The sequence below is a fragment of the Phoca vitulina genome, unplaced genomic scaffold (genome assembly GCF_004348235.1).
Source record: "Phoca vitulina isolate PV1807 unplaced genomic scaffold, GSC_HSeal_1.0 scaffold15, whole genome shotgun sequence".
NCBI classification, from domain to species: domain Eukaryota; kingdom Metazoa; phylum Chordata; class Mammalia; order Carnivora; family Phocidae; genus Phoca; species Phoca vitulina.
Genome location: NW_022589718.1, coordinates 11,137,603 through 11,162,109, shown reverse-complemented (window position 1 = coordinate 11,162,109; position 24,507 = coordinate 11,137,603). Strand labels below are relative to the sequence as shown.

At 39.7% G+C, this 24,507-nt stretch overlaps 1 protein-coding gene across 8 annotated transcripts in view; it reads left to right on the top strand.

Moving 5' to 3' along the window:
* NRG1 (neuregulin 1) overlaps positions 1-24,507 on the top strand; it is a 1,100,990-nt gene that overhangs the window by 978,186 nt on the left and 98,297 nt on the right. For 4 of the 8 annotated variants that reach the window (XM_032413445.1, XM_032413443.1, XM_032413448.1 and 1 more), the window contains exon 1: positions 694-3,141. The exons of 3 other annotated variants lie outside the window; for them this stretch is intronic. In XM_032413445.1, the coding sequence (XP_032269336.1) occupies positions 2,475-3,141 (667 nt within the window). In that variant the 5' untranslated portion in view covers positions 694-2,474. Of the gene's footprint in view, positions 1-692; positions 3,142-24,507 lie in introns of those variants that run through there. One more of the 8 variants, XM_032413444.1, reaches the window with a different exon arrangement.

Genomic DNA, 24,507 nt, shown 5'->3' with positions numbered 1-24,507 from the left:
TATTTAAGAGCAGGGAAGATTGTGCTATACCAAATATAATGTGCTTAAAGCAGAATTTCTCAGGACTTGAGCTCTAAATTTATTGCTTCTGGGACTCATATGCTGGTTGTGTGTGTAGTATAGATTTAGAGAGAGTTTTTAAGAGTCCTGTTGACATAGGTGAGCAGAATGGTTCCTTGGAAACCATTTGAGTGTGCAGTCACAGTAAAGCAGGGATTAAAGGTTCAGATGCATATAGTGTGAACTGACATGCAAGAATGGGAGGTTCGGGGAATCCTGTACTCCCTATTGAACACTGCATTTCTTCCAGCCCTTTAAGGGCTGCTATTTTATAAGGGGGAAAAAAACGCTGCGTTGAAACTATCTGTAAGGTAAAGCTACTGAAACCTAACCCAAAAGGCATGCTTTTTTTTCCCCCCATTTCTTGGATCATTGCCTTTATTTATTTCACTTATATGTAAGCATACATGAGTAGGTTTTTACACATAATCATACATAATCAAATATATTGTTGCTATTATCATTTTGAGCGAACTTTTATCTGTTAGATCAATCAAAAATAAGAACAAATTTTTTTTTTTGCCCTCACTTTTTTTGTTTTGTTTTGTTTTGGTGCTTTTCTTTTCTTCATGTGCATCTGAGTTTCTGACCTATATCACTTTCCTTCTCTTTAAAGAATCTGTTTTACTATCTCTTGCTACTGGCTATAAATTCCCTCAATTTTGTTTGTCTGGAGAAATTCTTTATTTCTCCTTCACTTCAGTGGAAAACTCTTCTTCATACTTGCAGTGTGGTTCTAGCTGAGGACATGTGGTATATATTACAGCGCCCAGGGAATTCAAACCTCTGCAGTGTGGAGTCACCATGAAGGCTAATTTCAAAATGAAGAGCGCTATTTACCAGTGTTTCTTATTAGCTTGACATTAGTCTCGGACTGCTGCGGGTGGGAAGAGGAAATGGAAATTTAAGTGGGACCAGAGTGGGGCTACATGAACACATCTCCCCTTGCCTAGCACCCCTCCTCCAACATCGCTTCACCCTGGGTATTGCAAAGTCCTACAGGATCGTCGGGAACAGGGCTGAAGGCAGAGCTGTCCATGGTTCGGAAAAAAATGTTCTAACTGTTGGTTGAAGATCAGGTAATACCAGTCCTCCTGGTGAGCAAAACTTATTAGAGGGCAGGGGAAGGAATGCTATCTCTCAGCGGCAGGCAAGAAGAAATTGCTGTTGAAAAGCTTACCTCTCTAGGGAGGAATCAGATATCAGACTTTGCCAAGCCTCAGGTCCAACCCATAAGGTCCCACCTACATCCCCCGCCCCATCCCAGCTTTGTTAGATTGCTAGCATCGATCGCTGGCTTTTTCTGACCCAACAGTGGGTGAAGGAAAGAGAGCCGGCAAGACTGGAAGCGAGCAAGGTGGGGGTGGAAAACGGGGGCCGCTTCTTGTGGAGAGAAAAAGAGAAAGGGAAGAAGCAGGGTGGGGGCCATGGGGACTGAGCTTAAACTGGTGCCTGCCTGCTTCTCTTTGATTTGATGGCCTTTATTCCTTCTAATTGGATAAAATAGGAAGTCACTGGCAGTCCTGCGTTGCTGGGTGTACTGATTTCACTCAGAGCATCCAGCAGCTCTGGAGTACGGACAGAGGGAGGAGGGAGGAGAAAGAGAGAGAGAGAGAGAGGGAGAGAGGGAGAGAGAACGTCTTTGGATGAGGAGGGGAAAGGAAGAGAAAGAGACTATGAAGCAGGGCCGAGCGAGCCGCAGAGGAAGAAAGTGAATGAGCGCTCCAGAAGGACAAAGAGGAGTGGTTGGGAGGTGGGGGTGGAGGCAGGGCGGGGAGGGGAGTCACCGCCCCTCCGGGGCCGCACTCTTCCCTTCGGATCCCTCTGCCATGACCCTGTTTGCAGTGATGCTCGCAGGGCAGGCACCTGCTGCTCTATAATGATTCAGCCTCTTCCAGCCGTCGCGTTAACACAACAGGATGCTGTTGCTACTGGCCCTGCTGCCTCTGTTCCCGCCGCCGCCGCCGCCGCCGCCGCTGGTCCTGCTTTTGCTTTTACTTCTCCTGCATGACAGTTGCTTTCTCCATCTAAGCAGACAGCAGCTTCAGATGCTCGAGGTGAGAAACATGCCTTTCAGTTTGGGCTACTGGTTTACCTAATTGACCAACCCTCGGCTCGGTTTCGGTTTTGGCCCCAGTCCTCTTGACCAGCCGGGATGGTTTGGAGAAGCATTTGAAAGAACTGCAAAAGTGGCCCAGAAACAGCCGTCACGAATTACAATATACTTGTATTTGGTAGTTGCTAGAGGCTTTTTTTCCTCCTTCCTGCCTCCTGAACTCCTCTTGCTTTTGATAATGGCCTTGGACTTGGAAGACTTATCGATTTCCCCCTGTAAGATGCTGCATCATTTGGTTGGGGGGGGCTCTGCATGGTAATGGACCGTGAGAGAGGCCAGGCCTTCTGGAGGTGAGCCGATGGAGATTTATTCCCCAGACATGTCCGAGGGAGCTGCTGAGAGGTCCTCCAGCCCCTCCACTCAGCTGAGTGCAGACCCATCTCTTGACGGGCTTCCGGCAGCAGAAGACATGCCAGAGACCCAGACTGAAGATGGGAGAAGCCCCGGACTCGTGGGCCTGGCAGCCCCCTGCTGTGTGTGCCTGGAAGCCGAGCGCCTGAGAGGTTGCCTCAACTCAGAGAAAATCTGCATTGTCCCCATTCTGGCTTGTCTAGTCAGCCTCTGCCTCTGCATTGCCGGCCTCAAGTGGGTGTTCGTGGACAAGATATTTGAGTATGACTCTCCTACTCACCTTGACCCTGGGGGGTTAGGCCAGGACCCCATTATTTCTCTGGATCCAACTGCTGCCTCAGCCGTGTGGGTAGCATCTGAGGCATACACTTCACCTGTCTCTAGGGCTCCATCTGAAACTGAGGTTCAAGTTACACTGCAAGTTGACAATGCTGTTGTGTCCTCCCAACCCGCAGCGGTACCCACCCCGAAGAATCGTATTTTTGCTTTTTCTTTCCTGCCGTCCACCGCACCATCCTTCCCTTTCCCCACACGGAACCCCGAGGTGAGAACACCCAAGTCAGCAACTCAGCCACAAACAACAGAAACTAATCTCCAAACTGCTCCTAAACTTTGTAAGTAGAGAGAGAGAGGTGATGAATAATGGAAAGGGGTGGGCTTGAGGCGCCAAAAGGCGTTCTCTAGCGCAGGGAGCTGTTTCCTTGTCTTCTTCTATTTTAATTGCATGGTTTTGTTGAAGCGCATCATGTGACTGGAACACTTGGGGTGGCCGTGAAGAGATGAGTAAAATGATCTTGCAAACCGCTGGTGTGAAGCAGCGTTCCCTCCAGCCAGATTGTTCACGGGCTGGGGTGGGGGGGGACCCCCAGCTTGAGCGTCTGCGAGTCATGCTTGAATGTCACTGCAGTTCCATTGATTTCTAACACTTTTTTAAAAATTAAGACAGCAGAGCATCCTTTCTGTTTTATATGAGTGTGACTTCCATAGAGCGGCGAGTGTGGTTTCGCGTCTCTCGTTCCCATGTAGCCTTCCCTCACCCCTCCTCACCCTTCGGTTCCCCTTGGCCTCCCAGCAGCCCCACACCGCCTGGTATCTGCCTCCATCCCTTCTTCCTGTTCCCTTCACTGCTCTCTGCTCTCACCACATTTCTCTTATAATTGGTTCTTCCTGATAGCGCAGTCACCGTGCTCAGCCCCCAGCAGCGGCAGGCTCTCCCTGTCCTGCCCAGATTGTCATTTAGGCTCCTGAGCACTGGTGAGGGGCAGCTTTATTTTTTTCAGGACGCAGCACAAAGTCTGCATGAAGGGATTTTCCCAAGTTAGTTTTGTCTTCTGTAATCAAATGTTTAAAGAGCTTCCTTGGCAGTCATTAAAAAGTACAAGATCCATTAGGAAGGCACATCGTTTTTTTGGTTTTTTTTTTTTTTTTTTTTTCCCAGACGTGTCATTTTTTGCCCGGCAGCCGCGCAGTTTAATAACCTGTGAGTGAGGAGAGCCCACGCTCTTAAAACAGTACAGAACAATGTGCTCCTGTTCCGACTGGGGCCCCGCGATGCTTTTACAATGGAAAGTTGACAGGGATGAAACCATGACTAGTCAGATTGCTCCAAATGCCAGTAGAGAGGGAGGAGTTTCCTCTAGCTGCTGCTTCTTTTTTTTTTTTTAAAGATTTTTTTTTTAATTTATTCATTCGAGACACAGAGATACAGAGAGAAAAGAGAGCATGAGCAGCGGGAAAGGCAGAGGGAGAGGGAGAAGCAGGCTCCCCGCTGAGCAGGGAGCCGGACATGGGGCTCGATCCCAGGACCCTGGAACCATGACCTGAGCCAAAGCAGACACTCAACCATCTGAGTCACCCAGGCGCCCCTCCTCTAGCTTCTTTTTTCTAAATGTTTCTGATTTATTTTCATATCTCTGTCTTCTACCACTTTCTATCATTGATGAATATTCCCTTAGTAGAAAAAAGTGAAAGATGAGAGGATTTGGTTCTTAATAACGTGTGTAAAATCTCTTAGAGTTGAGGGTAAGAGTTCCGTGATGAAATACTCACCCCTTCTGTTTCCCTCTGGATGCTAAGGAAGAATAAAGAATATCTTTTCCAGACATTATGTTGCAAATGAGGGAGAGCCGTGTGGTAGAGAAACACAGAAAACTTGATTTGTGCTTGTGATTCAAGATCGTTTCATACACAGCAGTTTCAGTGGCAAAGATTAAAAAAGAGAGCGAGAGGCTTGTTTTTCAGGTGTAATTAGGAAAGAACCTCCTTTCTGCAGACACTGCTTTGTATCTTTATCAAATCCCTGAAGCATCATTAAAGGTCTGACAGACATCACTGCATTCATCGCCTCTTCCCACCTGGCAAAGTGACCGGGAAATAATACCCAGATGAAATGACAGGCTATAAAAAGCAAGTACAGATCCTGCAAAGAGAAGCAAAATTCACCGTGAAGACAAGGTTACTTCTTTGTCTTTATCGCTTGAAACTTGTCTTTAATTAAAATGTGCCCAAAGAGGTTTAGTTGTCCAGAAAAAGAAAGAGGACCCTTTGGGGAAAAAAAAAAAAAAAAAAACTCTTCAAGTAAAGTCTATAATTTTGTCATCTTTGGGGGGGGTGGGGAAGCAAACAAAGAACCATCCAGTTACCTTTTCCTGATCTAGGACCATGTCAAAAAGTATGTTGTGACTTTTTGAGAAATTATTTTTGAAGGTAAATTCTTCTACTAAGTGTTTTCCTAGGGTATGCATTCCATATAGTTTCTCTTCTCTTTATTTTCAAGCTTGGGCATTGATTTTCTGGCATTTGCATTGAGTGGGAAAGATTTACTGCGGCCTAAAAGCATCACAGTGGCCAGTTCTGGCCAGAGACACAGCTGCAGCATTTTGAAGTGCGTTGGAGATCAGCCTGGAAAAGCAGTATGAGAAGTAGTTTTCTCCTGAAAAGTTAGAGGTAGACGGTGCTTGACACTTTACAGCCTATGGGTTTTCTGTGTGGGAAACTCTGTGTTAATTTTTTTCCACCTAGTGCCTGAAAACAACAAAAACACTAATATCCTAAAAATTAGGAGTCTATTTTTGGGGGGGGAGGGGTGGGAGATTGGTCCAGGGAGCTTTGCTTTCAGACACTCCTATGAGTGGTTGCTTTGTTGTTTAAAAAGCTTGTAACCATGCACTAAAGGAAAGCAAGGGGAGAAAAAAGCTTGGAGTCAGACTCTCATTTTGTAACCTCGTTCACTTTTTTTCCCTTCAACTCAGAAAGTACTGCTTAGTCCCAGGAAGAACAAGAGCGTTCCTTTCGTCATGTGTGTTTTTGACATGAGCTACGCTGTGGTGGTGTACATCTTAAGACGGCATTATCGTATCTGAAACATGCTCCTCAGTGGTTTCAAGACGTTATTCTCCCTTTCCTATCTGTCTGAGCATATTCAGCATATTATGCACAGAGCTGTATCCTTCAAGGTCATAGTCTGTGGAGGGCTAATTGATTCTTCTTTATCCTGGAGCCTGAGAGAGTGGAAGAGAGACAATCCTAGTAATTGTGTCTGCTCCGTTATTCCCCAACCAATCTACCTTCTAGTATTATTAGGCTTTTATTCTATAAACACTGGAATTACTCCCCTTCCCACCGACTCTTTTAAAGTTAAAACATTCTTTGGCTTTATTGTAATAAAAGGCAATGTATAACATTTTAAATTGCCTGTAAGAATAGTGGTTACATCAGGTTTTCTAAAATGGGCATTTTCTCATAAAGTAATATAATTTCATGTTTTCACTAGATTAATCTATGCATACATCTAGAGCTCAAGAGATCTAATGCAGGATTGGAAAATATATATACACCTTTTTTTTTTTTAATTTAAAGTTTTTCTGTGTGTGTTAGTGGCTTCCCACTACCACATTTTTATTTGCCATGGTAATGGTTAAGTTTTTATTTCTCACTGGGGCACAAAATACTTGAACCATTAATTTGTTTTCTTTGCCTGGGCTTTAAAATTTATCTTAACCTCTATTTATATGGAAAGGACTGATTCCAGGAGATTGCAAACTTACATTACTATAAAAAGAGCTGATTAATTAAATTGTCGCAGGGAACCGTAGTGCCATCTTGGAAGAAAATGTATTTCTGGATGGGAGAGCCTGCTTGACAACAGACTCTGTAGTGTAAGAGCGTATTAGTATTTTCATCTTAGGCCAGATTTGTTTTGCTTTGTCTTAAGTCTCTTTGTACTGGGTTGCATGGTAAACCATTGTTACCACAGTGACAGTAGGAATCACTACCATTTGCGAAAGCTCAACGTGATTAATTAAATATACCAAAGGATTTCTTCCTTTCAATTTAAAAGTGGCATTTATTTTAAGCCCAAGAAATTCTTCTAGTTCCTTGCAACTGTACTTGTGGGTATTTCAGAGTGGTGATTTCAGATAACTTTTCTCCACTTTAACCAAACTTGTTTAAAGCCCAAGACATTAAAAACTGGGAGAAAGTGAAAGATCCTCGACTGAAACCAAATAATTTGATAAATTCACTGGTGAGGAAACCCGGGCTCTGAAAGATGTAGTGACATTCTTTTACGAAAATTCACAACATTCTGAAAGGTTTAGTGAAATCCAAAATAGTAGAACACAGAGTAGTGTCCTGGCCGCCAGAATTTAAACCCACACATGGCTCTTTTCTCCTGTCAGCTTTTCCCTGGTCCAGAGAGAAAAGAGCTGGAGACCAACTCTGGTGGCTTCAGTGGCATCCAACGGACAGGGACGTATGTCCAGTGGGACCACTGATCAAGCATGTATAGTTCATACTATTAAAATTCGGTTTCCTTCCCACCTTCTTGTTTCGCTTTTATTAAATTTTCAGTAGTGCTAGTCTTTTCCCTTTTTATTTGATCATCCATACAGTGTCTAGCTCGCTGTTGAAAACAGATCGGGTTTTCCAGGGTGGGCTCTTTGCTGGCATCAAGCAGATGTCTCTGCGGCTCACCTCTTGCCTGCACTGCACCCCCTCCCACCCCGTTCCTTCTTGTTCCTTGATGATCCCTAGATCGGTGTTCTTCCTTCCTCTGCCTTCCCACCCACCCAGTTATCTCTTAAATCATCCTTTATTTTTCTAATGATGCCACTTTGGCTTTATTTATCAATATTTCATTGCATTCTAAACTACTAAAGCATCTTCACTGATCTTTTCACCTACTTTATTGCATCGCAATACTGAATGGTATTTATACTTATTACAAACACACATACAAAAATATGTCTCTAGGACAATATACTTGTTTCTAATTGGCACAGTTAATTGAAACTTTTGTCCCTCTTCCAGATCGCTCCCTCTTCTTTTCCTTATTGTGATTCACACCGGTTTCTCTGCTGACTCTTCTGCACGTTTATACGAATCAGCATTTCTGCTTTCCCAGAACCTCATTATGTCCCAAGCCATATATCACTGTTCTTCCTCCTTCCCTTTTCCTTTTCCTCTCACCTCACAGGATCCTTTTAAAGTGTAAAGAAAGATATTTTATAGATTGAGAAACTGAGTCATAAGAAAGTTATGACTTGTCAAAAGTTGAGCTCGGAGCCGCTGAGAGCTAGAATATAACTCTCGTCTAGTGAATCTGTTCGAGCTTTCTAGTCAGCCATAAGCTATACCATGTCTACTCTTATGGCCATGTTTCCGTTTTTATTATTTTTATATGTCAACAATTTTCTTCTGTTATTTCCTCTTTCTCTTCATTCAGTGAATGCATATTAAGCACCTACTACGGTAGCAGGCACTGTTCTAGATGGACTTTATGGCAATGAAAAACAGTAAAAGTTCTTGCCCTCATAGAGCTTATGTTCTAATAAATTTGAAGAATCTATTGCACAGTTTGAATCCACTTGAGGTATTTCTTTACTTAATTATACATATAACTCTCTGAATGCAGCATTTCTTCTCTTAACCTTTGTTTTTTCACATTTTGATGACCACTTCTGTCCCTCCCCTGGTATATTCCTCTCCTCTAGCCGTTGAACGCTTAACACTTGCCTTTAACTTAAATGTTCTTTATTTTATTTTATTTTATTTTATTTTATTTTATTTATTTTTTTTAAAGATTTTATTTATTTATTTGACAGAGAGAGACAGCGAGAGAGAGAACACAAGCAGGGGGAGTGGGAGAGGGAGAAGCAGGCTTCCCGCAGAGCGGGGAGCCCGATGTGGGGCTCGATCCCAGGACCCTGGGATCATGACCTGAGCCGAAGGCAGACGCTTAACGACTGAGCCACCCAGGCGCCCCTAAATGTTCTTTATTTTAAAGTCCCATCGGTCCCACCTGCTACCAACAAGCTGGGTAACTTGAGGTGATTCATGTTTGGCCTGTAAGACACTGTTTAAACAAACCATTGAAGCGATTGGGAAAGTAGTCTCTGTCTAGTCTCTAGGAGCACTTTAAAATGAAAAATATCTACATAATTCTTCTAGCATGTAAATATGGTAAGATTATTTTCAGATTCTAGAAAGCTGAAACAGCTATAAATATTTTCATTTTTATTTCTTGGTCATAGTTTCCATTTATTGTTTTAGCTTATAGAACAAGAATATTAAAACACTCCCAAGGATTTTTTAGTTTCACTACCCAGAGAAAGGCTAGTGTCTGCTATTAAGGTATTAGTTCTCAAAATGAATGAAAACTTGGGTTCGTGTACCATTCAAATGAAGAGTGATTGAGGAGAAGGGGATAAAGTTAATCCTCATCACCTCAAACCTTGTTGCCATGTTTGCTGAAGTGAATTTAATCCACTGTTGTGTGTGTATGTGTAAGCATTCCAAGATTGTTTGCGAATAATGTAATTGATATTCTGTAATCATAGAATTTTACATGTGGAACATATGTTAAGATTATCTGAGTGACTTCCAAAGTGAGGAAATTAAAATCTGGAGAAGTGAAGTGACTTACCCAAGGTCACTCCAGCTAATTCATGTGAGTGCTGAGAATAAACTGGAATGATCCTGGTTTTCACTACACCTTGCTTTTCTTTTCCAAACTGTCTTTAGCATTTTTATTCAAACAGCATATATTATCTTAATCTAAATGGCTTTGCTTTTCCTGTTAATTATGTAAATCCTAATTAGTAAATTCTCTCACTCCATCTCAGATGTTCTCTTTAGAGAAGAGAATTTTACGTGTATGATTTTGATCAGTATAGGACACCCCCTCTGGAGTGGAGATTGAATGGACATAGCTCTCCCAACAACATGGTGTATGGGAGAATCTTTTCACAGTCGAAGTTATTCCAAATGAAATGTGTATTCAGAAAGAATTTAGTTTCTTCTACATGGAAATATTTAAGCAATAACACATTTGAGGCAGATTCATGTTTCAAGCAACTTATTAAATATATTTCCCTCTCAGGCCTCTTACAATTCTGATTCTCTCAGTTTCTTGTCCCAAAGCATTAGCTTTCCAGTTGGGCAGACTTGAGTTCTAATCCTACCTGCCTTTCCCATGGCTTCGAGCAAGTTAGATCATCCCTCTGAATCTGTTTCCGCATTTATATTTGAGGGTAGTAGTATGCATCTCTTGGATCTGTTTGGGCAATTAAATGAGATACTGGAAAACACCAACTCTCAGGACTAAACCATAGTAAATATGAAACCAGTACCAATTTTCTCCCTCATTCTGCTCTTGATTCTCTTCTTTACTTTATTCTTTTCCTCCTTTGATCTTAACAGAGTGGTTTTGTAACAGTTGGAGAGTTAAGTTTAGGTAGGAGTTTGGGGAAGTTTATGAAAAACTTAGAACTAAGGTTAAGAGTTGAAGAGACATCATAGTGAAGTGGAAATTATACTGGAAACTTGGCATCAAGTCCCAGCTCTACCACTTATAAGCTAGATATGACCTTAAGCAAATCACTTCACCATTTGAGATTTAGAATTTACATCTAAAGAAATGGGGATAATTAATACTTAAAACTCTCAAAGGATTGTTTTAAGGACAACATAGGTTACTCTATGTGAGAAAAATACCTCATATTAGCACAGAGTTTAAGAAGTATTAATTTCTTGGGGCACCTGGGTGGCTCAGTCAGTTGAGCATCGACTCTTGGTTTCGGCTCAGGTTATGATCTCCGGGTTGTGAGATCCAGCCCCGCATCAGGCTCCACACTCAGTGGGAAGTCTGCTTGAGATTCTCTCTCTCCCTCTCCTTTTGCCCCTTACCCTGCTCACTCATGCACACATGCACTCTCTCTCTAATAAATAAATAAATCTTTTTTTTTTTAAAGGAGTATTAACTTCTTTCTTTTTCCTCCTCTCTATCAGGGTTCGTATGTACATGTATTCATGAGTGTTAACATTCCTAGGAATAAATTATAGGCAGTCTTAAAAGGTGAACTAATTTGTTTTGTCTTAGACTGATATAGAACTTTACAATTTCTTGAACCCTACTGCCATAAAAAGAGTGATTTTTTCCCCCATAAAAATTGGCTAGAATATATAAATTATTTTTTTTAAAGATTTTACCTCTTCATTCAAGAGAAAGAGGGTGAGAGAGAGCACAAGCAGGGGGAGGGGCAGAAGGAGAGGGAGAAGCAGGTTCTCTGCAGAACAGGGAGCCTGATGCAGGGCTTGATCCCAGGACCCGAGATCATGAGCTGAGCCGAAGACAGACGCTTAACCAACTGAGCCACCCAGGTGCCCCTGGAATATATAAATTATTATTCTTAAGGTAATGTTCAAAATTTATGGTGTAATGGGCTTTCTTATGGGTACAATGATAAGGAGTTACTTGTAAAAGAGGAAAAGACAGAGGTTGACTAAAATTGTGTTTGTCAAGGAAGCATAATCTATGGGAAGATTGGGAAAATGAAAAGGAATCTAATATCGTTTAGATGTAGGGCATGGGATGAACCCTTCTTGATCTAAATGAAAATTATATTCACCTAACTCTTTTCACTACTGTAAACTGGGATTTCCAGACACCAAAAGAAAGGAATTAAGCCTTTTTCACCATTTCACAAAACTCATGGAAATAACAATTTACATGCAATCATTGAGCGAATTCAAATATTGGAGTTCTTTTAATTTGTTTGAAGATATTATATCTAGAATATAAATATTATATATGCTTTGAATTTATATATCTATAATTTATACAGATAATATTCCAAATCAAAGAGAAGATGCTTTGATGATTACTTAATAGATAAAACTGGATAAATAAAAGCATTTAAAGTGCAGAGGAAAAGATTTCAGTGCTTAAAAAAAACAACAACAACTCTAGTTCCGTATCTAATTGCTAAAGGCTTGTAAAAGGTAAAAAAGAAAAAAATATTATTACAGAAGTAGAGATTTTTATCTTAAAAATGTACTGGAGATTCTATTGCAATGAATTTGAAATGAAATCTTATAAGCTGGATTACTGGTCACAATTCTACAAAAAAAAAACAAAAAAAACCCCCAAAAACCAGTAGTGCTGTTCTGGGTATATGCACTTAAGGGACTTTAATTTTTTTTGTTATAATTTATGAGAGCTTATCATTTACAAAATGTATAGTGACCAGTGTGATATATGTGTTTTCATTTATTCATTAATGTTGACCTAGAATTATGTGAACACTTTTCTGCTTTGGTCATCTTGCTTGTTATTAACTCAAGTTTATTAGATTGACTGCAGAAGTAGGACTCTGAATCAATATTGGAGCAGTGAGGCTTTTAAGGGGGAAATATGTGATAACAATTGCAGGCAGAGTTTACCTGGGTATAGGTTGTTCTGACTGAGCAGTACAAATAAGCTGATTGACCCAATAAAATGTGATGAAATATAATGGAAAACTTCCTAGAGTAAAGCAGCTTTTCTTTTTCATCATGAACATGGTGTGACAAGATGAGAGCTGATTTACTACGCACATCTTCAGCGATAAGCACTTGAGTGTTTGAATTGCCTTTCTTGAGGTGCCATTTATCCTTGCCAAAGGGGAAATTTATCAACTCTATTCTAAGCAAAAATTAGTATAGAATTTTATATTCGTGTAATTCCCTAATAAAAAAAGAACCCTCTCCTCCATAACTTATTTTATTTTAAAAATTCATAATTTAAAAGTAAGCCAAATGTCCATATATTCATAGCCATTTGGAAGGCAGATGAGAATAACACAGAAGACAATGACAGTTGCCATGAGAAAGAGAACTTAATTAGGAAGCAAACAGATGACACTAGGACTCTCAAGTCTTAACTTTTTGTACCTATGTTCATGTCAAATGTTGCTATGATTTTATTTCTCCAGTTCCCCTCTCTTCTCCCTCCCTTTCTTTCTTTCTTACTTGCTAGCCCAGGGTTACTTTTCTCTTTACTCTGCTGTTCATACCCTGCCATTACTTTTCCACTAAGCTCACTGTACTGTTCTCCTACCCTGTTCTGACGTCAGTGTCCTGGAAAATCAGAGGTTATGGAGCGGATGGCCCAGACCTGTGGTTTCTCATGGGATGGGTTGTTGGAGTGAGTGAAGTGAGACCTTAACCGCAGACTTGACCATGATTCGCCTGATGACTTTCAGTGTTGCCTCTTCCTTTGCTAAGTAACAGGAAGTATTTGTTTCATGAAATATGTTGGTATCATGCAATAAAAGCTCCATAAATAAATGGAATGATCTAAGGACAGTGGAAATGAACTCTTGTTAGCATTTGTTTGTAATCGCTTGGTGGAGCTTCCTGGGTCATAATTGCTTGCTCTTCTGGGAGCAAAAGGAATCAGTAACCATTGATTGTTAACATGACGCTAAGGCTTGCCTACAAAGCAAATCTTAAGAATGATTAGTGACAACATTCAGTGTTACAACTCTGATCTTTCCAGACTATAATCCTTAAAGCAAGCTGGATTTTTATAGTTTTTCCGATCAAATAATGCTTATGATTTTTCAAAGAGAAGAGAAAAAAATAATATATACTCTGTGAAGACTTTGGTTTACATACTAAACAAAAGCATTATATAAAATAATTACTTTAGTCTTCTTATCTTTCTGTTTCAATGCCAATAGGGAGATGTTGAACTTAACCCCTGCCCACTGAGTTCCATTTCATGTTGACTATGTTAGTCATAGTCAAGGACCTACATATCCCCTACCTATACATAAAAACATTATTATCAATACATAAGTCTTCCTCTCAAAAATCTTTGGGAAATTGTTGAGTTTTCTAAATAGCTAATGATTTATCACCATGAAACACTGATTTTCTCCCTTTTGGATTGAAATCTTTTAATAATCTAGGCTACTTGTTAAGTGGGATTTATCCAATATAGGATCTTCATAATGTTGGGTACTATGATATCTTGAGGATATAGTGGGTTATGTTATAAGTTTCTTGAATACTGTCATCTTATTAGGTCATATTGAGTTATATTAGGAATTCTAACCCGAGAGTGGTATATATTTTGAATGTGTGTTGGCTTATTGCATAATCATAATGATAGTTTCAAAGCTTTAGGCATCATAGAAACAATGGAAACTAAATCTTTTAGCACAGAGAAACAGGCTCAAAGATTTTAAACTTGTTGCCAGTGATCACACAGAACCAGAAAATTTTGATGATATTTTCATATATTTTGTGCTTTCCTCTATCAAGTCACTTTGCAATCAGTATATATTAGTGAAATAGTTTTTCATACTTCTTTTAATTCATGGTTCTGATCTCCTATGGGGTTTGTAAATCAAGTTCTCAGCAGGTTAAACATTTATATAAAAGATAATATGTCTCTGAGAAAGGTTCTTTTCTTGAGAAAGAGCATAAGCTTTGGTGACATATGTTTTGCTTATCAAACCTGACTCCTTCCTGTGTTCTGGATCAGCAGAGTTCAGGATGACAAGGTGAATGACAGATGGAGAGGTTCTCTGGGTGCTTATATTTAGAGGGCCTAAGTTTAATTTGGATATCTTAACTTGTTCACTTGTTACTCCTTTTGTAGTACGTAGATTGGGGTTAATAAATCTTTAGACATTGATTATAGTACCTAATAGGATATTACTTTTTGAACATGTGAACTCTACACAGTTAGTCAATGTGCTTTATTGGATCTGTTGCAAAATTGATTTGAGAAATCTTATGATTCACAAAACAGAAATTGCTTTCGTTTCATTTTCATTTCTTGAGTTCACCATAGCCAGTATTTAGAAAACACTTATTTTATCACATAAATTCTCCTCTGGTATCCAAGGTCCTGTCATAGCAGGACCCCAAGCTTCCTATGTAGGCCAACTCCAGCTGTCCCTCCCCACTACAAACCATATGGACCATGCTCTAGCCACGTGGGACTCTACCTGGAATATTACTTTATTTCTCTCCTCCACTCTTTGCTCATTCTATTGCCTGTACCAAAAATGTTCACTTCCCACAGTCTCTACCTTACCTAATTCTGCTCAGGCCTCAGGACTCACCTTCCAAATCAGATGTGGACCCTTTCCTCCTCTAGAGCCCCATAGCACATTGTTTGTGTCTCATCAAGGTACTTACCCCATTCTCATTTGTGATGCTGTTATTTGGATACGTGCCTAACACTTACACTGGACTGAGAAGTTAATGAGTTACAGCTGATTCATTTTTGTGGCCTGTACAATGTCTAGAAAAAAATATTTTATCTGAAGTAGGTGTCCCATTTGCTTATGTTGGGAATAAAAATTGAGGTACACCAAGAGTGACTTGGTTATGCAGCACAGGAAGGAAGAAAATGATTTGAAACCGTACCTTGCATTTTTGGAATTTTAATTTGGAGAAATTCAATATAGAGTTCAGTCCTTACAAACTTTATGAAAACATGATTCTGAACACTTTAAAATATGATTTGCAAAGCTTATATATAGCAATATATACATTTTCTTAGAAAAAGTCACATTTAGGCGACGAGGAATTTCATTTCATGATAGTGTAGTGATTAAGGGCACACACTGGATCCAGATTGTATGGGTTTGAATCCAAGCTCTGTCCCTGGCTGTGTGACAGTGGAATTTATATAGACTGTCTGTGTCCCAGTTTCCTTGTATTTGAAATGGTGGCAATAACTGTACTTCCCCCATGGGTTTTTATGAGGATCAAATAAGTTAATGGACATAAAGCATTTGGAATAGTACCAGGCACATAAGTGCTACGTAAGCATGAGCCACCATTACTGTGCAGTTTGTTAAATTAAATTACATTTCCTTGAATTCCAAATTTGATTCCTTGCTATTGCTATAACAGGCTTGAAGAAAGGGACAGGAGTTTCCAGGGACATATTGACAAAGATGCGGATATGCTACCATTTTGGTTTGGTTTGTTGGTGTGGTTTTTCCTCTGTGTATTTTGTGCTCCTGTCATATCTGCATTATTCTCAGCAATTAGAAGGAGAGCTGAGAGGGATAATCATCTGTCTACTTGTCCGGCAGAAATAGAGCTACATGGTTGAGATGGTTTCAGAGAGAAAGTCCTCCTCACCAGCGAGATGCCCTCAACTGATACTGCTGTGGAGAGTCACGTGCGTGCATAATTAAATCTATTCCTGTGTATATATTGGTGTGCAGGTCCACAAGGAGACAAAGAATTCCCCTTAGCTGGTGGAGAACAATTGCAGAAGTTTTGAATGCCATAATGCTATCATTTTAGCAAGGCAGAAGTCTATTCGTTATCCAGATGTAGCCAATAAATTAATGTGAGGATTGGTGCTGTCCATTATGATATAATGATGGTTTGGAAGTATCTGAATTTTATTAAACAGGATCACAGCAGAATCATTGACATTTTAAAGATGTAAGAGCTATTATAGATAGGCTGATCAAGATATTTTACTTTCCTCCTGAGGAATCCAACATCCAAAAATGTGAAATGATTGGGCTTTACATATCTTCATAGTTAATAAGAAACAGAGACTGGTCTAAAAGATGGGGATGTCGCCTTATTGTGCTTTTTGCAATATCTCTTGCTACTTTTAATAAATTTGATCAGTTTTTTAGAGCTGGAAGAACTTCATTTTTTTTTTCCTGTCTTCATATTCTTTATTGAATGCCCACTCAATAAGCTTTATTCCAGGAGTTTATCTTCTAAGAGCAGAAAACAGATGAAAGAATAATAACTAAGTAAATCCGGTACTATTTTAGAAGGAGGTAAGTTGTATGAAAAATAGCCAGCATAAGTAGAATGATCAGTGTAGGCTGCATCAGGAAGGTAACAGTTAATGAAAGATGGAAAGAGGTAAGAGAGTTTCATGTGGATATATGGAGGAAGAATGTTCCAGGCAGAAGAAAAAGCCAGTGCAAAAGCCTGAGATGCTTGCTGGCATCCTGGGACAGGGAGGAGAAACAGAAGACCAGTGTGGCTTGAGCTTAGTGATTGGAGAGAGTAAGAGCTGATATCAGGGAAGTGAGGAGACCTGGCATGCTGCCGGAGAAAGGGTGGCTCTCCACTAGCTGGGGATGGAGAATCATTGCAGACTTTTGAGCAGCAATGGGACTCAACATGCCTTAGGTTTCAAAGGGATCACTGAAGAGATGTTAAACTTTAGGGAGAGGGATCGTGGTAGGAGCGGCAGGACCAATGAGGAGACATTGCTGTAATCCAGACAGGGTTGTAGGAGTTCTAGGAGTGGGGTTTAAAGACTTTATTGGATTATTGGATTCTGAATGTATTTTGAAGATAGATTTAGAATGAGTTAATCATGGGTTGGAGAAAGGATGTGAGAGAAGTCAAGGATGATTTCAGACTGAGCAGTTGAAAGGATGAGGTTATCATCAGCTGAGATGAAGGAAGTCTGGTGGAGAAGAACTGAAGATCATTTGGCTCAGTCTCCCCATTTCATCGATGTCAAGTAAGTCAAGGTGCTTGCCAGAATTAGAACTGTGGACATTATCTCCTGGTAACAATAGAAGAAGACATGCCTGAAAGTCCCCTATAAAATCAATACAATTATGTACTACCAAAGGTCCTTATAAATGCAGAGGAAGAGTTACAGTGGAATCTGTGACATCTGGCTAGAATGCCCTGTAACCCCATCCAGAACCCATTACATGTGATGGAATTAAGCCCTGAGGGATGTTGCATAGGCGTCCAACAAACCAATTTATAATTCCTCTTTTTATGAGTTCCTTTTAACTAACTTTTTTGTTCTGTGTTCACATTCTGTTCAAGTTATTCCCTTTTCCTGGGAACAAATTACCCCATCCCTTTTACAGCTCACTCTTGGGGATCTTTGAAACTTTATTTCAGGAGTCCACTCATCTTAGGTTTCCTCTATCCCTAAAATGAACTAAGTACCCTCCTCTGGGCTTTTGCAGAATCCAGTATTTTCCACCAATTTCCCACATGCCCTGTTTACGTATTACCTACATGCCTCTATTCCTCAAGATCAAGGATTTCTTTTGTCCTTGTATAGATGGTGCACACAGTGCATATAGTAAGTGCTATATGATTATTAAATGGAAGTACTTGTGTGTCTCTCATATAGAATTTTTTGCTTCTCCATTAAGCTCTTAATTTTCTGTGTTTCTTATGAAAAGATACGACACAAATAGTAGAAGATACTTGGTCTCAAATTCCTCTTCAAGCTAACAAGGTGTCAACTGTTTCTTGTTTCACTGAATACCTGCTCTCTCTACTTCACTTTTGGGGGGAAGTACATAAGCAGTGAAATGGACAAAAGGCAGTTTTCAAGACAGGAGTAATCATAAAAGTCCTAGACAATCCACTTTATTTTCCTTATTTTCCAGCACTGCAGATCGTGTGAAGCCCCCTTCACTGGCCAAGGTGGTGGTCACACATGTCTCAAATACGCAGTCCTCTACTCAGCATGTGCCTCTAGTCTCTTTACATCCCTACATCTCTGTCCTCTGCTACACCACAATTTTACCCACTAGGCAAGGTCTTGTTCAAGTTCTCCTTTTTTCGAGACATCTCCTATATATTACGGTCATCATTAAACTCTTCTTCCTTTCCAGCAGCCCTTAACACCTTTAATACTCATATGTGTACTCAAACATCCATCCTCTTATATAATTATTTAATCGTTTCAGTTGTGTGTGTTTTATGTCCTAAGAGAGGTGGTCTCCTATTTGCTTTTGTTTACCTCTCCATACCTAGAGAAACGTTGTTAAGCACTTGCTAGCTGGAAGGCCCTGCGTTCAGAGTGGTGGGGTTAAAAGAGATTGATAGAGCTGGTTTCTGCCCTCTAAGAGCTTGGTCTAGGCAAAGACATCTAGAGGTGAGCATTGAAAGGTACGTACAGTTCTGATGGGTGCAGGTAGTTTAGGTGAAAGGAAAGGCATTAGAGGAAAAGAGCCAAGAGCAAAATGGGCATGATGGGCACATGACAAGTAGACCAGTTTGGTATGAAGGGACTCATGGATAGCTAGCATTTATGAAGCATGCATTATGTGCTCAGTATTTTATGTGTGTTATCCAACCCCGCCCCCCCCCCAAAAAAAAACCCACAAGCTGGGTACTACTGCTGTCCCTCTTTTAGAAGAAACTGATGGAGCAGAAGAAACCAATGGCCCCGACTTTAACTGAATGGGAAATGATGATGATGAGAATCTGAATGGCGAGAGAGGCAGCGGGAAGGAAAGAACAGGTATTAGACTAAGGAGAAAGAATTCCACAGGACTAATTCAATGTGGGGAAGGAAGGAGATGATTCTGCACACATTAGTGACTTAGTGGTATTTAGTGGTTGTTAAATTAAGGAACTTCTGAATGACAAGTTCATGCATTTATTTGGTGCGTATTTATTGTGTCCTATTAAGTCTTTACTAGTGTACAGAATTAGTAGATTTATGATAGGAAGTGACTTGGGCTCCAATTTCCGGGAAGCATTCATTGCTTCTTCCTGACAGAGCCACTCAATTAAATAATTCTTCTTCTTTTGGTATTGTATAAAAAATAAAATTGATAGAATATAGAACTTAAAGGCATTTTTATTTACTTTTTATTGACATTATTCATTGTTGCTGATAAATCAGAATCCTTTGGGTATATACCCTCTTTAATAAGCATCAGTAATTTATGTGCTGAGATTTCTTTTGATATGGAAATTACATATTGAATTTGTAGTTACCCAGTCTAGTATATGGTCTCTGTGTAGTATATTCATAGCATACTACTTGCATAACAAATTCTTTTATGTTAGTGATGCTATGTTGAATTTTCAGCTTATAATAATAAAATTATTACCAAAAGCCTGTAGAAAACAGTATTCCTACAAAATCACCATTAATTTTTTTTCTGTTTTCATGGAATATTCAAGCAAAGCAGTATATTCATTAAATTCCGCAAGTTAGTTCCTTCAATTTGTTCAAAATATGAACTCTGAAGTACTGCAGTTATTAGAAGATTTTGGCAGAGTATTAATAATGACATTCTCAATTTGTAGCTCTTTCATCCATGTAATTTTAGTGATATATGTACTGTGTTCTAGGGAAAGGAATATTTCAAGATTAAAGAGGCAATCAATATGTTGGTGCATTTATTCGGTTTTTCAAATCTGCTAAATGGAAAGAGGCAATATAGTTTCTGCTAGCACTGCTCAGAAACAAGCCATTGATACTGGAGGTTTATTAAACATCACATGCTATAGATGTAAGTAGTTAATGTTGGAAATACTTCCTTACTTAGTTGTGTATTTAAAGAAGTGCTTCCTAAGTTAATATTATTAAGAAGTTAGTATTTTTTAGAATCAGAATAAAGAAAGTAGAATGAAAATACTTGCAGTGATTAAAACAATGTATAACAAAAAAAAATTGAGTAAGAAGTTGAGTCTGTTTTAAGGTGATTAGAATATGTAATATTTTCTATCCAAAGATGCATTCCCAGTTGAATTAAGATTCATTCGGTGATTAAAAAAATTCCAGTTTCTATTCTTTTTTGCCCGCAGTCTGATCTTGATCTTAGGTTTCTTTTGTAAACAGTTATTTTAGTTTTGCACCAAAATTCCTAAGTATCCAAAGCAGTAGTTTAAAGAGAAAGTTGGATTTCTCCATTTTGCTTAGAAATTAGGATTTAGTTCTGCATACTTCCCCTTAATGCATGTCAGGCATGTACACTTAGCAAGCTCAGGAGCACTCCGTCGCAGACTTGAAAGTCACGTGATCAGGTGAATGTGCGGTGGAGATCATTTCAAAGTCTGCCCTCTTGTGCCCCGCTTCCAGGAGAAGAAATGGAAATCACCAGTAACCCCAAGTGAAAAATCCCTCTAGGAACAGTGCAGGGAAGGATTCAATTTAGGTCCGTTGACTTTTGCCTTTGGTTTCAAACTTGCAAATGGAAACAACATTTTATAGTTTTCAAGGGAAAAAAATGAGAGATTGATTCTGTGTCCCTATTGTATCACTTCTAGTTTGCCTTGAACTAACTTAATGCAGAAGGAGTTTGTGACGCCACCCAAACTCTAGGTGGTTGTTACCTAGTCTGTTTTTGTTCATGTAGGGTGTGGAGATCAAAACAACGGAATGATTTTTTTTTTATGAATTTAGTCAAATTTGTGAAAAGTAGAATTTCCTAGGGAAACATCCTGGTAAGTGTGATTTCCTTACCACGTATTAAAACTATCCCTGCTTCCCATAGCACTGTGGATTTGTGAAGAAACAATAAGTGCTTGCTCGAAAGATGCTTTAAACTGAAGACTTAGAATGCACTTGTTTCTTCTTTCCTTACCGTTTGATCATTTGTAAGATCGTCTCTCATCCTTAATCATTAAAAGTGGCTGATTGATGTTGATGACTGACGCATGAGACTATTTCAAACAGGTTATCAGTTGCAAAGGGCATTATGTCTCTTTGAGTGTTTTATAAAAAGGGTCTTATGACATTTTCCCATAGTTGATGATGATGGTAAGAAAGAAGTGAGGATGCCCGTCCTGCTTCTTTGCCACTCCTTTGAAATATGAGGTCTTGGTTGAAGGTCTCAGCTATTTAATACCTGGGAAGAGTCCCAGCCAGGATATCCTGGTAAGATGTATTGTGCTTTGAATTGGCAGCAGAGTGTTTCCTCCAGCTGAGCTCAGGGAGATAATCCAGTTTAGATCACTAATGGGTCTCAATCAGAAAAATATGAATGTAGGTGGTTGAAGTGTCAGGGTTGGGTTGGTCTCCGTGGCAGTGTGCCAACTGAAGCTGACCTATAGAATCAGTATTCTCATTAGAGAGACTCCTAGATGACCAGCTTCCCCACACAGCTGCCTCACTCGGCATTGTTGGGACTGTTTCTCACGTTACACATGCCAGAGACATAGTAAAAATCACAGATCATATATTGGCATAATTAATTATGCCAAGCATTAGTCTCATAGTTTATTTATCTAGTTAGTTAGTTAGTTTCCGGAACAAAACAATCCGTTTTCTGTTTAATTTCTATACTCTAAGATTCCTATTGTTTTGAGGAAATAGGAGGTGTCTGCTTCTCTGTAGACATTACTGACTCTGAGCACCTACAACTTTAGAAGTAGAAAAAAAGAGAAGACATGCTGGTACCAGTAGCCTTCATTATTATAATCAGTATGGATCCAACTTCTATTGACAACAATAAAGTCCTCTTTCTGTTTTCCTTTCATTTAATGAACAATTTTTGAGGGGTTATGTGGAATAGAATTCTTTCCTTAATAATCTTTGATAGAGTATGTTACATAAAGGTATTTATAAGAAAATAAAGTATATGAGGCTTCCAAGGCAGAGTGTAACACTGATGTATACAGAAACTCAAGGGGTGTTTTGACAACTGAATCCTTTCTGGGAATTACTTGCTGCAGCCTCAAAATATCCCTGTCGTCATACTGTCTATTTTATATTGTTCTAGATGGTCATTATCTATTTCTCACTCATGATGAGGATGGGGTTGATAAGGGGCCAACATGAACATTATAGGGGAAAAAGGGCAGGAAGCGAAGTGTATACCACATGATATTTTTGCCAATTGTATTGATTTGGACTTGTTGATAATGTCCCAGATGTGTTAAGGATTTGACAAACATCTTTTGGTGTTTCCTTCTTGCTGAGGTCCACTCTGACCCTCCCACCAGGCCCAAAAGGAAATAACGAAAGAGTTCTGTAGCTTAGTAAATTCCACATTCTGTCAATATAGAAACGTTTCATGTGGACACCAGAAGAAGAAAATCACCAAGAATGCTGAAGGCTACATTTATTTTGAATTGTTCAGGATGTTTGCAATCCAAGGGCTAACTCCAGAAAGAAGTAGATCAGATCGGTAAAGTCAGATTGGAGTCCAGCATTTCGAGTTAAGCAGCTTTTCTCTGCCGTGTACTGACATTTGAGTTAATAGAGTGGTTTCGAATGGATTTCTTTAAAATGTTACAGTTCATCTGACATTTGGTTAAAAAATATCTCATTACTTACTTTGGAGAAATGATTGAAGTTGGTCTTACCAGGTCAGGCCTTTCAAGATCCATAGTTTTGCCTCATGGCATGTCCTAAAACAGTGAAATGTGATTGTCCTAGCCAGGTGGAAACCTAAAGCCTGCCATTTAGAGATATTGTTTATTGTTTGTGCCATCCTTATATTTATTAGAGTGGGTTGGAAAAGTGAAAACTGCAAGAGAAAGAAAACGATACATAATACTTTCCGATGTCTCTCATTCCTATCCCATGGACTTATGTATATGTGTCAAAATTATATCTAGCTGCATATTCGATTCTATATCTTGCTTTTAAAAATTTAATATTATATTATGAGCATTTTTACATCATTAAATTTTCAAACACCTGAGCCTTTCTGTTTGATTTATTATGGCATCAAGTATTCCTGTTGATTTTGAAGGATCTTCTTGTTTAATTAAACCATTGTTGAAGTTCCTGCTCTTCTGCGTGGCGGTACTAATTATACCACAGGACTCCAGCACAGACCTCAGCTGCTTTGGCCATTTGACCAAGTGCAGGTATAGCTAAGTGTGAGGCGAGGGGATTGCGAGGTTGAACTGCCTTCCAGCTTGAGGGCCAAGTAGAGAGGCAGGGTTGAAAGCTGTACATTCATTTGATTTTGAGCCAACAAAAAATGCTTCCATATGGTATTTGTCTTTCTCTGACTGACTTATTTTGCTTACCATAATACTCTCTAGCTTCATCCATGTTGTTGCAAATGGCAAGATTTCATTTTTTTTTTTTTTATGGCTGAGTAATATTCCAGTGTGTGTGTGTGTGTGTGTACCACTTTTTTTGTGGAATTTAAGATACAAAACAAATGAGCAATAGGGGAGGGGGGAGAGAGAGGGAGGTAAACCAAGAAACAGACTCTTATCTCTAGAGAACAAACTGATGGTTACCAGAGGGGAGGTGGGTGGGGGGGATGGGTGAAACAGGTGATGGGGTTTAGGGAGGGCACTTGTGATGAGCACCAGGTGTTGTATGGAAGTGTTGACTCACCTGAAACTGATATTAAACTGTATGTTAATTAGCTGGAATTTAAATAAAAACTTTAAAACAATGCTTCCAAATGAAATCTACACCTTTTCCTTACTCTTCTTCAGCTAGTTCCTCAGCCCTCTCCTTACCTCTGCATGTTCCGAAGAAAGTAGCTGGAAGGGCTCTTAGTGGTATTTTTGGAATTATTCCATTGTTATCTGCCAACCTGTTCCTGCCTCTCTCCTCACACTCCTGTCAAAACCTGACCTCCCTGAAGACAGGAAACCATATCTAGGTATTAGAAATTGCAAATGTTCTGCAGAGAGAGTGAATGATCAATGAGCTTATCAAAGTTAAAATTGTAGGGGTGACATCTTAAAAATATTGAAGTACTTTGACATCTGTTACGTTGTAGCACAGAGAGAAGGCTCAGGGAGCATTTGCTGAGGGAGAGAACCCTGACCAACGCTGTCTAAGCCATGAGAGGGTGGAGGCCCACAGAGGTTCCATGCTTGGCTTCAAATCATACAAGGCACAGGGAGGAGGACAGCCTTGGCCAAGCTTTCTGTGGTAGCCCCAGGAACTGGGATAGCTGGGGAGAAGAGCAGTCACAGTGCACTCAGGAAACTCCTTATTTAATTATTGTTCCTTC